General features: G+C 50.0%; 1 protein-coding gene across 1 annotated transcript; it reads left to right on the top strand.

Moving 5' to 3' along the window:
- The first annotated feature begins 767 nt into the window (after positions 1-767).
- On the top strand, positions 768-13662 carry Cacng1 (calcium voltage-gated channel auxiliary subunit gamma 1). The gene is made up of 4 exons (XM_059269889.1): positions 768-1002; positions 11424-11498; positions 12897-13034; positions 13436-13662. Exons 1-4 carry the CDS (start codon positions 768-770, stop codon positions 13660-13662), a joined length of 675 nt encoding a protein of 224 aa, XP_059125872.1.
- Positions 13663-14037: the final 375 nt, after the last annotated feature.

The following is a 14037-nucleotide window of genomic DNA, read 5'->3' as shown; positions in this document are numbered from 1 at the left end:
TTCCAAAGCGAGCTGCTTCCTGTCTACCCACACCTATATGCTTTTCTGTTCTGTTCTCTCATTTGCTCTCTCAGCCCAGCTACATCACTTCCTCTTCCTGCCCAGCTCTGTTACTTCCTGTCTGTCTGTACAGACCTCCAGACCTCTATGGTTGGTGCTGGGATTAAAGACGTGTGTCACCATGCCTGGCTCTGTTCCCTGGTGTGGCCTTGAACTCACAGAGATCCAGACAGATCCCTGCTTGCCAAGTGATAGGATTAAAGGTGTGTGCTGCCATTGCCTGACTTCTACATAGTGGCTGGCTTTTTCCTCTGATCTCCAGGCAAATTTTATCGGGAGACACAGTATATTGGGGGACACAATATATCAGCGCACGCGCGCGCACACACACACACACACACACACACACACACCTACTCCATAGACCTCTCAAGTCACTGTCTAGAGCTTTCTCTCTCCTTCACCCTGGGGGGTATTTCTAGCCCCCAGATGGGAGAAAAGCCCTGAAACCTGAGCAGAAGGCATCCTCGGTGACACGCCTAGAGACAAGCATTAATAGAAGCCTCCCTCAGGCCCAGGACACGTCTGGGCAGCTGCTCCAACTGCCCAGTGTTTCTCAGTCCCAAGGCCAGCCCACTCTGGCTCAGCCAGGCACACTAAACTTAGCTTCCACTCCCAACTCCATAGCCACCATCTAGCCAGCTGTCATTTATCCCTGGGAGACACTGCTGTCCCCTGCCCAGAGCACCCACACCTCAGCGACCATCATGTCACAGACCGAAACCCTGAAGGTTCGTGTGACCCTCTTCTTCATCCTGGTGGGGGGAGTGCTGGCCATGGTGGCCGTGGTCACCGACCACTGGGCCTTGCTGAGCCCACACCTGGAGCACCGTAATGAAACTTGCGAGGCAGCCCACTTCGGCCTCTGGAGGATCTGCACCACGCGTGTTGCTGTGCGCGGCACAGAAGACAAGAACTGTGAACACGTCACGCTCTCAGGGGGTAAGGTACCCATTCTCTCTGCCGCTTTGCATTTCTTGTCCTTCCAAGACCCCAAGAGAAGGGGGCCAGCTGTGGGAACGGAGTTGTTGCCTGGGGTAGTGTTGACGGCCAGAGCCAAGGTGGAACATGACGGTGTTTGTCTCCAGCTCCAGCTTCTGAGGCCTGGGTTCTTCATCCAGGGCAGGTTGCTAGAGTTAAGAGATTTCCCAAACTGCTGGTTCCCAAAACTTCTGACCCCAGCAGCAGATCCTCTGGGGTGATACTCAGTGGCATCTCGGCTCCGTTCTCTCCCTGCACAGACAAGCTGGTGACCCTAAGATTTCAGGCTAGAGGAACCGATGGGCAGGCTGGCTCCTTCCTCAGCCTCTAGGCAACAGTATAAACAAGGCTACCACCTCGTTTGTCAGGCCCTGCAAAAAGGAAACACCGGGTTCCTTGTTCTTAAATACTGAGGATTTCAAGTTGGTAATGGCGAGCATGAAATCAAGCATGGGGTACTTGGCAGTCAGGGCGGTGGAGGGGGCTACCACATGGCTACGAAGCAGATGTGCTGTGGATGCCTTGTTGGGGCCTGTGCTCCTACTCTGTGTTCTCCCTTAGTTCACATCACTCAGATCCTCAGTGTTTCCTTCTGTAAGGATGGAACGGTCTTCTTCCATTCTCTACTTATCCCTTGCGAGCAAGTTCCTTGCCTAGGAGGTCAGGCATCAGTGTAATGTGTTTCTATCCAGCCAGTGTAGAGCCTCTGAGATTTAGGGCAAGCAAAGATGTGTGGTGGGAAAGAGCATGCTAGGGAGAAAAGAGGCCCTGGCTGTAGCCACTGTTCCACACTGCCCTCTTAAAGGACATTTTCTTCTCCAGACAGTCTTGAGCTATCATCTAGTCAGTTCATGCCATGCTGGGGATGAAACCCAGAGCTTTGTGAATGCTAGGCAAGGACTCTACCACCTGAGTTACACCCTTAGCCCTGTGAAGGACTAGTCAGAGAGGACAAGGCCCATCTCAGCCTCAACATCGCCTGTACAGAAGAGTCACTTCTAAAGCTCACAATGTCTCCAAGGCCCCAGTGGACCACAGCGTGTGTGGCTCCCACCCTGATGTTCAGAATGATTCCTTCCACGTCCTGCCTGGCCCTTGCCATTCGAGCGATCAATCCTGGGTCTCAAAGACCCAGCAGTCTGCATGTGGAGCAAAGAGCCTGCCCTCCCTCGCTTCTCCCTCCTCTTCCTCAAGCACTTGCTTCAGGAAATCCAGGCGTCACTCATCACTGCGGGGGGAACCAGAGATTTGTAACCACTCAGCTATCTTGGCAACACAGAGTCTCAGGGTGGAGGGCTTTGATGGGCATGAGCATGTGCTTGAAGGCTATCACATAGCCAGATGCCCACACCCCTTGGCCACTCTACACACTCGTAAACAGATGCATCATCCAGCCAACTCCCTGGGCAGGGCAGGGCAGGGCAGGGTGAGGCAGCTTCTCCAGGGATCATACGTGAGGAGGGACGTTATGGCTCTGTCCACCTGTCCTTAGAGCCCTATGCCTTTTAAAGTCAGAGCAGATGAGCCATGTCTACGCAGAAAGAGACGGGCTGACGAGAACACCAGCCTCAGGGGACCAAGCGGCAAGGCTTGGCCTGCAGCCTAAGCGGAGTCTGTTTGTCTGCCTTCTCGCCCTCATCAGCTGTGAATCATACGGCCCACACTTGCGACACTGAACCTAACCTTCCCCAGTTGTCTTCCAGAGCCTGTCCCTGCATTCCTTCCCCATCTCCCTTTTCTGTGCTCCCTAGGAGCACCTGTCTTTTCTGAAAGAGAGTTCATACAGAGAGCTCTCATTTATCAACGATAATAACAGCATGCCCACGTAGGGCTCTGTGCTTTAGGAGCTTTGTGTATATTAACTTTGGGTGATACCAGGAAAAAAAAGGGGGGCGGGCACTGGAGAGCTGGCTCAGCGGTTAAGAGCACTGACTGCTCTTCCAGAGGACCCAGATTCAATTCCAGCACCCACATGGCAGCTCACAACTGTCTATAACTCCAGTTCCAGGGGACCCATGGCAGAACACCAGTGCACACAAAATAAAAGTAAATTATAGAGGAAGAAAAGTAAGAGATAAAAGGGGTTAAAAAGAAGTCAAAGTATTTAAAAAAAAAAAAAGACTGAGGAAGAAATAACCCCTCCCCCATTACCCCTCCCCCACTGGGTCTTCTCCCTTGCTGAAAGCAATGAGAATGCTGGGAAGTGGGAAGAGTCTTTATTCTTCAGAATTCCGGAAATTAACCTAAATCTTACAGCAACCTGGCAAGCCTTTATTCAAGAAAAGCAAGAGACTTGGGAGAAGCAGTGAATTTTTTGTTTTGTTTTGTTTTGTTTTATTTGGTTAGTTGGTTTTTTTCAAGACAGGGTTTCTCTGTGTAGCCCTGGCTGTCCTGGAACTTGTTCTGGAGACCAGGCTGGCCTCAAACTCACAGAGATCTGCCTGCCGTCCCTTCTTGAGAGCTGGGACTAAAGGTGTGCGCCCCCACCGACCATGGAAGCCCTGAGTTTTAGGGGGCTTTGATTTCCTCCCTTCTGCTGTGTCCCTGAAAACAACTACTTCGGTGAAACAAAGCAAAACGCAGAACTATCTGGCTGACACTAGAGGAGACAGAACAGGCTTGGACCTCTTGCAGAGTCCCTCTCCTGCCATTATCTGAATTTTTTTTTATCATTTTGCAAAAGTCCTCCATTGCAAAGCCGTGCCTGGGAGATGATTGGTCCCTGTGTGTTAGGACATCTCTGTTAAGGGATGGTCACACTAAGAGAACAGAGGCTTCATGCTCAAGAATATAGATGTCACAGTATTAGCTCAAACACAGCAGCAGAAGCAAACCTCAAGAAGGAGAACCAGGCTTCCCAAGCTGCCACGTTGTGTGTATGTTTAAAAAATACAAGCCATTAAGAAGGGTGTGGTGGTGCACACCTTTGAGCCCACATTGGGAAATAGAGGCAGGTGGATATCTGCATCTTTGAGGCCAGCCTGATCTTTATAAGGAGTTTCAAAGCAGTCAAGGCTGCATAGTGAGACCCTGTCTCAAAAGCAAGCAGACAGAAACAAAACAGAAAACAAGCGATGCAGAGAACTGAGATGACATGGATAAGATATGAAGAGGAGAAGCAGAAACTAGAGTAGCTAGAACGGGCCTTTGGGATGTCTAGATGCGGACAAAGACTTTATTACATTTATTAGTTTGTTTGTTTCTGGAGGCGTGTCAGAGGATGACTTGAGGGAGTCGGTTCTCTCTTTCCACCACATGGGTTCTGGAGACCACACTCAGGTCATCAGGTTGCTGGCCAGGACCTGCTAAGCCATCTCACCAGCCCCAGCTAGACAAACACTTTAAATCAATGGTTTTGAATATATTCTGAATACTGAAAGAAACCATATCTAAATAACGAAAGAGGAGGAAGATGCCTCATGAAACAGATACCAATCAAGAGGCAGAAATTAGTTTTAAAACATCAAATAGAAATCCTTCTAAAAAGGGCAATAATTAAAGAGGAAAGTTCACTAGAGGGACTCGAAGGCCGGTCTGAGCAGGCAAATGAGAAATTCTATGAACTTTTACAAAATACCCCTTGAGATTCTCCAGGCAGAGTAACAGGCAGGAGGAAAAGAACAACAGCTCAGATACGTGTGGGACACCATCATATCCATCATGGGAGTCTCTGGAAGAACAGAGAGAGAGAAGAAGAAAAACGATTTGGGAAAGAAAATGGCTAAAAGCTTCCCACACCGGATGAAAAACATGAATATACAAATCCATGAAGTTCAATGAATTCTAGGCAGTATAAACTTGGAGAAATCCATACCTGCTAGGTTGGTATGTAGCATGCTTGCCTATGAACGATACATTGCTTTATCGCTCTCTGCTCTTGACTGTGGATGTGACCAGCCGTTTCAAATTCCCTACTATAAAGCTGGAACTGTGAGCCAAATCAATTATCATGGCAACAGAAAATGGAATTAAGATTAGGAACTGTCTCAGGTTGCTTCTCTGCTATGATAAAACACTGACCAAAAACAACTCAGGGAGGAAAGGGTTCATTTCAGCTCTCACAGAGAGAAGCCAGGACTGGAACTCAAGGCAGCGGCACAGAAGCAGGCCCTGAACTGAGGCCATGGAAGAGGGGAGTGCTGCTCACTGGCTCGCTCAGCTTGCTTTCTCATACAACCTAAGACCACAGGCCCAGGGTGGTCCTACTCCCAGTAGTCTGTGCCCTGCCACATCCAACATTAATCAAGAAAACTCTCCTGGAGCCAGAGCGATGCTTCTATGGTTAAGAGCACTTACCGCTCTTGCAGAAGACCCAAGTTTGGTTTCCAACATTTACATGGTGGCTCACAACTGTCTTGAACTACAGTGCCAGAGGCTCCGATGCTCTCTCCTGACCTCTTCTGGTCACGTACATTGCATGTACATAGTACACATATGTATACTCATGCACACATCCATACACATAAAATAAATATTTTGAAAAAAGATGCCCCCACAGACATGTGCATAGGCCATCTGATGGAAGCAATTTCTCAGTCAAGATTCCCCCTTCCAGGTGACCCTAGCTTGTGTCAACCACTTATCACATGCACAAGATTCCTTTTATTATTATTGTTATTATTATTTTGTGTGCATCCGTGTTTTACCTGCATATACGTCTGTGTGAGGGTGTCAGATCTTGGAGTTACAGTCAGTTGTGAGCTGCCATGTGGGTGCTGGGAATTGAACCTGGGTCCTTTGGAAGAGCAGCCAGTGCTCTTAACCCCAGAGCCACCTCTCCAGACCCTCATGAGATTCTTAATAAGATAAACAGATGATTTTCTTCCCCCAGACACCACAGAAGCCTGAAGATAATGGGAGGCCACACATATGCAGCTGTGTACTACACATCAATATTTTGGTCATCGGTGGGCCATATGTAAAAGAATGGCCTCATGGAGTTATCTCACCTGGTGGTGGTCACTGTCATCCTAGTTTGTGTATGTACACTCCATAATGCTTACACAATGACAGAATTGTCTGATGATGCCTTGTTCAGAACTATCCATACTGCTAAGCAACACACAATTACACCAACTCATTTAATCTCCCAGAAACCTCCAGGAGACCCATCATCATTCCATGTCACAGATGGGGAAAATGAAGACACAGATAATTTGAGTGTGGCTATGTGATTAACGAGCAGGAATTTGTCCCTAGACAATTGCCTGCTGTGTCCACTTTCTTAGTTAATGCATCATAGAAGTTTTTGTTCTACAGAAGGTTTTCATTTGACAAGGAAGAACCCTGAAGGTGAGCGTAGCCTTCCCCAGGCTAACTCCCTAACAAGGAGAGTTAACACTCAGGCCTTAAATCCCTAGCCTCCTTGATTTCCAGAACCATCCCATGACTTCCAATGTTCATACACAGCTCCTAAAACCTTGTGACTCAAGAGGCCACAAGGAGCCCCACATATGACATGACATGGTCAGAGGCAGCCAGACCAAGAGCTGATACAGGCGGTGTGTATCATTTCTGCCGTGGTGTGTTGGAGGCTCCTCACAGGATGGACAGGACAGGATGCCTCGTGTGCGTTTTCCACTGTCCACAAAGAGCCATAGAAGTTCTGCTCTGTACAAAATCAACACTTAAGCTTGGTCCCAATGCCTCTTGAGTGGGAGGAGAGGCTTCCTCAGTTTACGGGGAGACCATGTGTCAGCCAAGAAGCCCCAGAAGGACCATTCCATACCCTTGTTTCTTTCAGGTTCTGCCTCTCCAGGGCAACTCTGGCATCCCATTTCTCTACACACACATCTCTCCTCAGCGCAAGGATTGTGGGTGTAAGAAGAGCATGATGTCATTGAGCTTGGGGATCTCCAGGGCTCCCTCCCCTACCCACAGAACTCATGCCGAGGCTGGCTGCCTTATCCACAGAACTCACGCAGAGGCTCCCTCCTCTACCCACATGAACTTGTGTTGGGTGGGGGCTGAAGCTTTAACTAGACTTCCCCATGGAAGAACAGCACTCTGAGGATACCCCTAGCTCATCTTAGGAATTCTTCAGTGATGATGGGGAGAGCACTCATCTTTATAAGCTTGCTGAAGGCAACATGGGCGTCATAGGTGAGACTGTCTCCATTCTCCATAGCTCTAAGCCACTAGTTCCTGGGGATTTACACAATCCAGTTATTTTAAATCTATTAAATCTGCACTACGAGGTGATAACTCAGTGATAACTCAGAGCTATCCCCTGTTAAAGGTCACCTTGGGCTTTCGTATGCCTGCTACTCTGGTTCTTTGAAATTGCCACCCTGGATTCTGCACAGCCGGTGACTGAACCACACTATGGTAGCCAGCCACCCCTGCCCCAGTTCCCAGGCAAGCCTGAGCTGAGCTCACTGTTTTTTGTTTTGTTTTGTTTTTGAGACAGGGTTTCACTATGTAGCCTTGACTGGCCTGAAACGCACTGTGTAGACAAGGCTGGCCAGGAACTCAAAGAGATCTGCCTGCCTCTGCTTCCCTAGTACCAAGATTAAAGGCGTGTGCCACCACAGCTGGCTGTGTATATTTTTAAGAATAGCCCAGTTCACATCTTTATACCACTGAGTTTTGTAGAAAAGGGAAATCTTAGAATCATTATAAGCCAGTTTCAGAGACAAAAGAGGTGGCAATAACCTCAGAGATGCTAATCATGGTCCTGGATCCTCTTGGTCCTGGGATCTCTGCCTGATCTAAATCACTGTCTGTGTCTGCACAGTGAGGGGACAGGGGCTATCAAGGCAGAGCTTGAGGCCCCAAATCTACGCAAGGGTGTTTGTTATACCTGGTATTAGAGACAGGAAATGACATCAGAAGCAGGAGAGCTCAGAATCTGTGCCATACACAAGATCGTCCCCATCCCTCTCCTCTCCAACCTTACCTGTGACTAAGTGACCCACTTATGGCCTGCTTTAGATGGTGTGTGTGTGTGTGTGTCTGTGTGTCTGTCTGTCTGTCTGTCTGTGTCTGTGTGTCTGTCTGTGTGTCTGTGTGTGTGCACAATACACACATGTATGTGCAAGTTCACATGAAAGACAAAGGTCTACCTGAGGTGTCTCCATTATTCTCCACATTATTGTTTGAGACAGGGTCTCTCACTGAGCCTGGAGCTCACTGATTTAGCTTGGCTGGCTGGCTGACAGCCCTAGGGATCCACTTGTCTCTGCTTCTCCAATTTGGCATCACAAGTGCAGGTCACCAATGCCACCGTTACCCCACGCCCAGAGGTTCTGAGGATCAAACTCAGGTCCTCATGCTTTACAGCAAACACTTTACTACATCACCTGTTTCAGGCTTTTTTGAATGCTCGGTTTTCCGAATACTACCATCCATCAAAGGGGCAAAGGTGTAAAAAACTAAGTCACCTGAGGCGTGCCCATTTATAGGACCTTGCGCTGTCCTCTAAAGGTGCTGGCTTGGTTGGTGCTGAATGAGACTGAGGTCTGGTGTGGCTACTCCATCTTTGAGGCCATCAGGGACTGTGAATAGGTTTGTGTTCTCCCTCGGGCAGCCCTCTGGGTCTGGAGCACATATATTTCTCTCAGGTTGAAAGCCAAGGACACAGGCCTTCTTCATGTGCCAAGTGCAAGAGAAGATGTGTCAACCTGTCTGTCCTCTGGTCCAGAGTTGAGGATATTATGGAGAAACTGACGCTTCCAGTAATCCTAATGTCCCCTATCCCATCACCCACATTTGAGAGCATTTAACAGAGGAGGAGGAGGAGAAAGAGACATTATGTATATTGCCCAAGGAAAAGAGTCCCCCCAGCGACACCTGCCTGGTCCCTGCAGGCATTCAGCTTATCCCAGTGCACCTGGGCTCAGACTTCTTTGCCCTGATATCCAGAACGTCTGTCTGCACATTGTTGTCCACCCTGAGTGGAACCCGGCATTTATTTGGTGGCAGCTGACTCCCTAGCATGCTATGCAAGAGTCGCCTCTGCAGCCCAGAAAGGTCAACCATCCGTGGTCACCAGACTCTCCAGGCTGCCTGTACCTCACAACCCTCCCTCAGAAGGCTCTTAACTCACAGGCAGCGAGTAGCTGGGAAAGCAGCTGACCATGAAATGCACTTGAATTCAGCCGATTCTTCTTGGAGGGTTTTCAATGGCAACCGAAATTGGCCCTTCGAGAACGAAACAGAAATGTTCCTTTGTCCAGAGGGAGACCCAGGGAGACATGTCACATAGCGTGATCCATTTTGAGACAGTGATTCAAGAGAATCTACAGCTACTGATCTCATAAATATAAGAGGGTTGTATTATGCTTTAAAATAGCTGTGGATGCTGGGAGAGAAAAGAGCAGTGTTGAGTCTGACATCACCACTGGTCTTCAGACACCCCAGGTAGCTTGGCTCAAAAGAAAAGTGATTTAAATATAGAAGCTTGGGAGAAAGGCAGCTTGCTGCCGGGAACAGTCACTGCTGCTGCCAGGCCAGACCCCAGCTCCAGGCGCCCTGGTCCTCGACCTCAGGAAAGGCAGCAAACAAACCTAGGGGGCGTGGGTAAGGACAGGATTAAGTAGCAGTAAAATGATGTAGCCAGATAGAAGGAAACCATCCCGCTCAAAGCCATGACGGTGGCAGCCCAAGGCACATATCTAAAAGAAACTGGGCACTGGTCTTAGGGGAAGGAGCGTTCAACTGTAGCCTGGAAGTGAAGCTGTGAGTCCATGCTCAATGGCATTGCAACTCGAAGCAGAGATGCTTTTTATACTAAGGGAGACAGAGACACAAGAAAAAGACACCAAGACAGGACCTCACGTAAATAAAAAGCAACCTAATTTGGTTTTCCTAAGAAACAGGAAACAGGGAGGAGGGTGTGGCGCAGTTGGAAGAGCATGCACAAAGCCGGGGCCCCACCCCCAGCACCACATAATCCAGAAATGGTGGCCAGGACTTGGAGCCCCAGCACATGGGAAGCAGAGGCAGACAAATCGGAAGTCCCAGGTGTCATTGGCTGTATTTGGATATACAGCCAATTCAAGGGTAGCCTGGGCTATGTGAGACCCTGTCTCAAAAACAAGCAAACAAATATGAAATAATATAAAAATAACCCATTCTTATACTTCCTAATTCAGTAATTCATGGATAAAGAATATCGAATGTACTCAGTAAGGACCGCAGCTATGCTTTGGCGTCACCTCGAGTTGTGGAAGAGACTAATGGAGGACGCTAAAGAAGAAGACTGCCAGTGGAATCGTATCTAAGATCCTCGTGGCTCTGTTTACACTAAACCCCTCCCTCTCCGGCTGCCCATAACATCTAGTCTAACTGTCCACATGGCTTGCCTGACATTGCTCAGTGGCCAAGGAGCTTGCCAGGAGATGTTTTGTCTGGGGTCCACATGACTCAGGTCCTGAGGGTCTGAAGAAATGACACGCCGAAGAGCCCTTTGTAGGGCAGAGCTGAGGTTGCCAACCTGGATGAGCACCAGCATCTTCTGGAAAGCTCTCTCCCTCCCTCCCTCCCTCCCTCCCTCCCTCCCTCCCTCCCTCTCTCCCCCCCACCTCTCTCTTCCTCCCTCTCTGCCTCCCCCCACATGTGTGGGGTTCACACACACCTGTACGTATGTGCACGTGGAGGCCAGAGGTTGACATCTGGTGTCTTCCTCAATTGCTCTCCACCTTGTTTTTTGAGACAGAGTCTCTTACTGAACTGGAGCTCACCAATTGGCTAGGCTGCTGGTCAGTGAGTTCTAGGGATTGGTCCCTCAGCACTGGGACCACAAACTCACATCCCTGTACCCAGCTTTTTACATGGCTGCTGGGAATCCTCATGCTTGTGTGGCAAGTACTTTAACAGCTAAGACATCTCCCTAGCCCCTGGAAATCTTTTGAAAAAATGCTGCTCCCCAGGCCCCACTGTGAATGGAGGATAGGGGTCTGCCTCTAATTTAACCCAAGGTCCCTCACCATCACCACTATTAACATTTCACACTGGATAACTCCATGCTGTGGTAGGCTTGTTTGTGAGCTGAGAGGTTTTAGCACAACCCCTGGCCTCTAGGCATTGCCCTGGGCCCCCAGGAGAGGGATCCACATGCTAAGATCATTGACTGGTTATCTGCTAAGCCTGTATGCCCCCTACTTCAGGAATATGAGCCTGGGTCTCAGTTATCCCAACTGCCTAATGGGCTCAGGCAGTTGCGTGCTGTCTGCCCTGAGAATCCATCATCCTTTACTCCCTGATGCTGTCCCAATGTCCTTTGCCATCCTGTGTCTGCTGGAATGGTGTGCTAAAGGCCAGGGAAATGTTTGGCTCAGATTCAGAATGTGGGGGAAGTTGGGCAGTCATAGGCTTCCGCATGCCCTATGGGGAGACACCTGCCCTTTCTACCAGCTCACAGACTGTCTCCTCCTTTGCAGACAAGAACTGCTCCTACTTCAGACACTTCAACCCAGGAGAGAGCTCAGAGATCTTTGAATTCACCACTCAGAAAGGTGAGGCTGGGTGGCAGGGGCGGTGGCAAGTGGCGGTGTCACAGCTGCTGAGCTAGGAGTCACTTGGCAGAAACGTGCTGACTTCTGCTCAGGATGAAAAGCAGCTGTAGGCTGGTGCCCTGTCACATCCCGGCACACACAAGCCGTTCTGGGTCCAGGTACTCAGAGTACATTTGTTGGTGTAAGGGACAGTGGATTAAGACTTTCTGGCAGACTGTAAATTGCAGCAGGAACACATTCCATCCAGCAGAGCCCAGAGGACTAAGAAAATGGTGCAGGTACTCACAGTGCTGGAGCAGGATCACGGGGTGGGTGGGTGAGAGTTTCTGTGGGGACTGTGGTAGTCCTGCCCGCACTTACTAATAGCCCCCTGAGCTGAGGAAAACATGGTATTCCTGCCCTTCATCGGTGGAACTCAGAGACCTCAGCAGCAGGAAGAGTCTGGGGTGTGTGGGAGCAGGTGGCCACACAGTGTACAAGAGCTGACACAGACACACTCACACACATGCTAGCAGATCCTCACACGTAGTCACATGCACACACCATCAGATCCTCACACACAAGGCACGCATACACACAGAGTCTTATTGCAGGGAACACTCATGCATGCATGCATGCATGCGCATACCAACAGAGCCTTGTGCAATGAAGGGAACAATCACACATGCATGCACATACTAAGAGATCCTCGTGCATGGAGAATGCATACACACTGAGAGCCTAAATGAAAGGAACACTCACACATGTATGCACACGCAGACAGATCCTCACGTGTGGATATGTACGTGCTGACAGCCTCGTGAGCAAGGCACACACACGTGCATCCACATATACCGACAGATATTCTCTCTCTCTCTCTCTCTCTCTCTCTCTCTCTCTCTCTCTCTCTCTCTCTCTCACACACACACACACACACACACACACACACACACACACACACACACACGATGCAGACACGGGCACACACTCTGATGGATTCTTAGGCAACCCACACACATCCTCACACTCACGTGCCAGGTAACACCCACATGCTGTCAATCTCCCAGAGTCCCCTTGTCAATCTAAGACAGACCACCTACAGCTCAGTGCCTCCTTCCACCTGTCACTCAGGAAGGCTTTGGCTCTAGGAATGTCTCTAGCCACGGGGTGTCCTGCCTCCTTTTGAGGCCTTTGCCTCAGGGAACCTTGCAGTTTAGTACCCTGGAAAGATACGGCTGAATCCATCCTGTTAGCATCTGGCCCCGCTCTTCCACAGCACCCGACATGCAGTGAGTAAGAGAGTGAGTTAGCCTCAGTCAGGTGTGAAATGGGAATCCAGGCTGTGGCAGCTCACTGAGCCACCTGATGGTACAAAACACTTGGGAAGGCTCTGGTTCTGAGGCCCCCTTCGTTTTGCAGAGTACAGCATCTCAGCAGCGGCCATCGCCATCTTCAGCCTCGGCTTCGTCATTGTGGGCTCCATCTGCGCATTTCTGTCCTTTGGGAATAAGCGTGATTATCTGCTGAGGCCAGCATCCATGTTCTATGCCTTTGCAGGTAGAGTGGGGCCCTGCAGTGCCTGGGTAAGAGGGGGATTCCCTGGGGCTCCCCACTCAGTACTCAGGCTTCGCCCTGAAGGCTACGAGGGGGAAAGCCCGCTTTGTTCCTTTTTCCCCAAAGGCACTACCCTTGGGAGGAACACTGAGGAACCTCCCCAGAGAGCAATTAGCAAAAGAAGGAAGGAAATGTGGCCAGTCTCTGGCTAACCTCCTGCAGGATGTGGGAACTGCAATGGTGGGAAGTGGTAGACAAGGATCACTTTTGCAGACTCCCGGTTAGAACCATCTAGAAGCATTTTCCTCTCAGGATCGAGTCAAAGGCAGGGAACAGAGGTTGGGGGAGGCTTGGGTGGCAGCAGGAATACCATCAGTCACTGAGACTCTTGGCTTTGTCCCCAGGGCTCTGCCTTATTGTCTCCGTGGAGGTCATGAGGCAATCGGTGAAGCGCATGATTGATAGTGAGGACACCGTCTGGATCGAGTACTACTATTCATGGTCCTTCGCCTGTGCCTGTGCCGCATTCACCCTGCTCTTCCTCGGTGGGCTGTTCCTCCTGCTCTTCTCGCTGCCTAGGATGCCCCAGAACCCCTGGGAGTCCTGCATGGATGCTGATCCGGAACACTAGCTCTGGGGAGATGAAGCCCAGACCAGAGTTTCACATCTGCCCTGATCCCCTCCCTCTGAGTTCCTCCGCCAACGGTGCACATGGACATGAACCCAGACCTGCACAGGGCCAGAGCAAGCAGGCAGGCAGGCATCTGAAGGGCCCTCTCTTGAGCCTGCCCCAGCTCAGGCTTGCCCACCATGCCTGTTGTCTTTGAAGAACTGGTCTGGTCATCTTTAGAAACCTTCCAAGGACAGCCTGTGCTTATTCACCAGCTCTGAGCTTCATCAGCATCTGGAGCCAGCTCCCCCCCCCTCTCCTCTTCCATGACCCGACCATCCCCCCCTTGGTTTCCAGGGTCCCCAACAGACATTTTTAACTGGATAGAATCTGTGG

Source organism: Peromyscus eremicus, chromosome 8a (assembly GCF_949786415.1).
Source record: "Peromyscus eremicus chromosome 8a, PerEre_H2_v1, whole genome shotgun sequence".
NCBI lineage: Eukaryota > Metazoa > Chordata > Mammalia > Rodentia > Cricetidae > Peromyscus > Peromyscus eremicus.
Note: the sequence above shows the minus strand (reverse complement) of the source record. Positions and strands in the feature narration are given on the sequence as shown.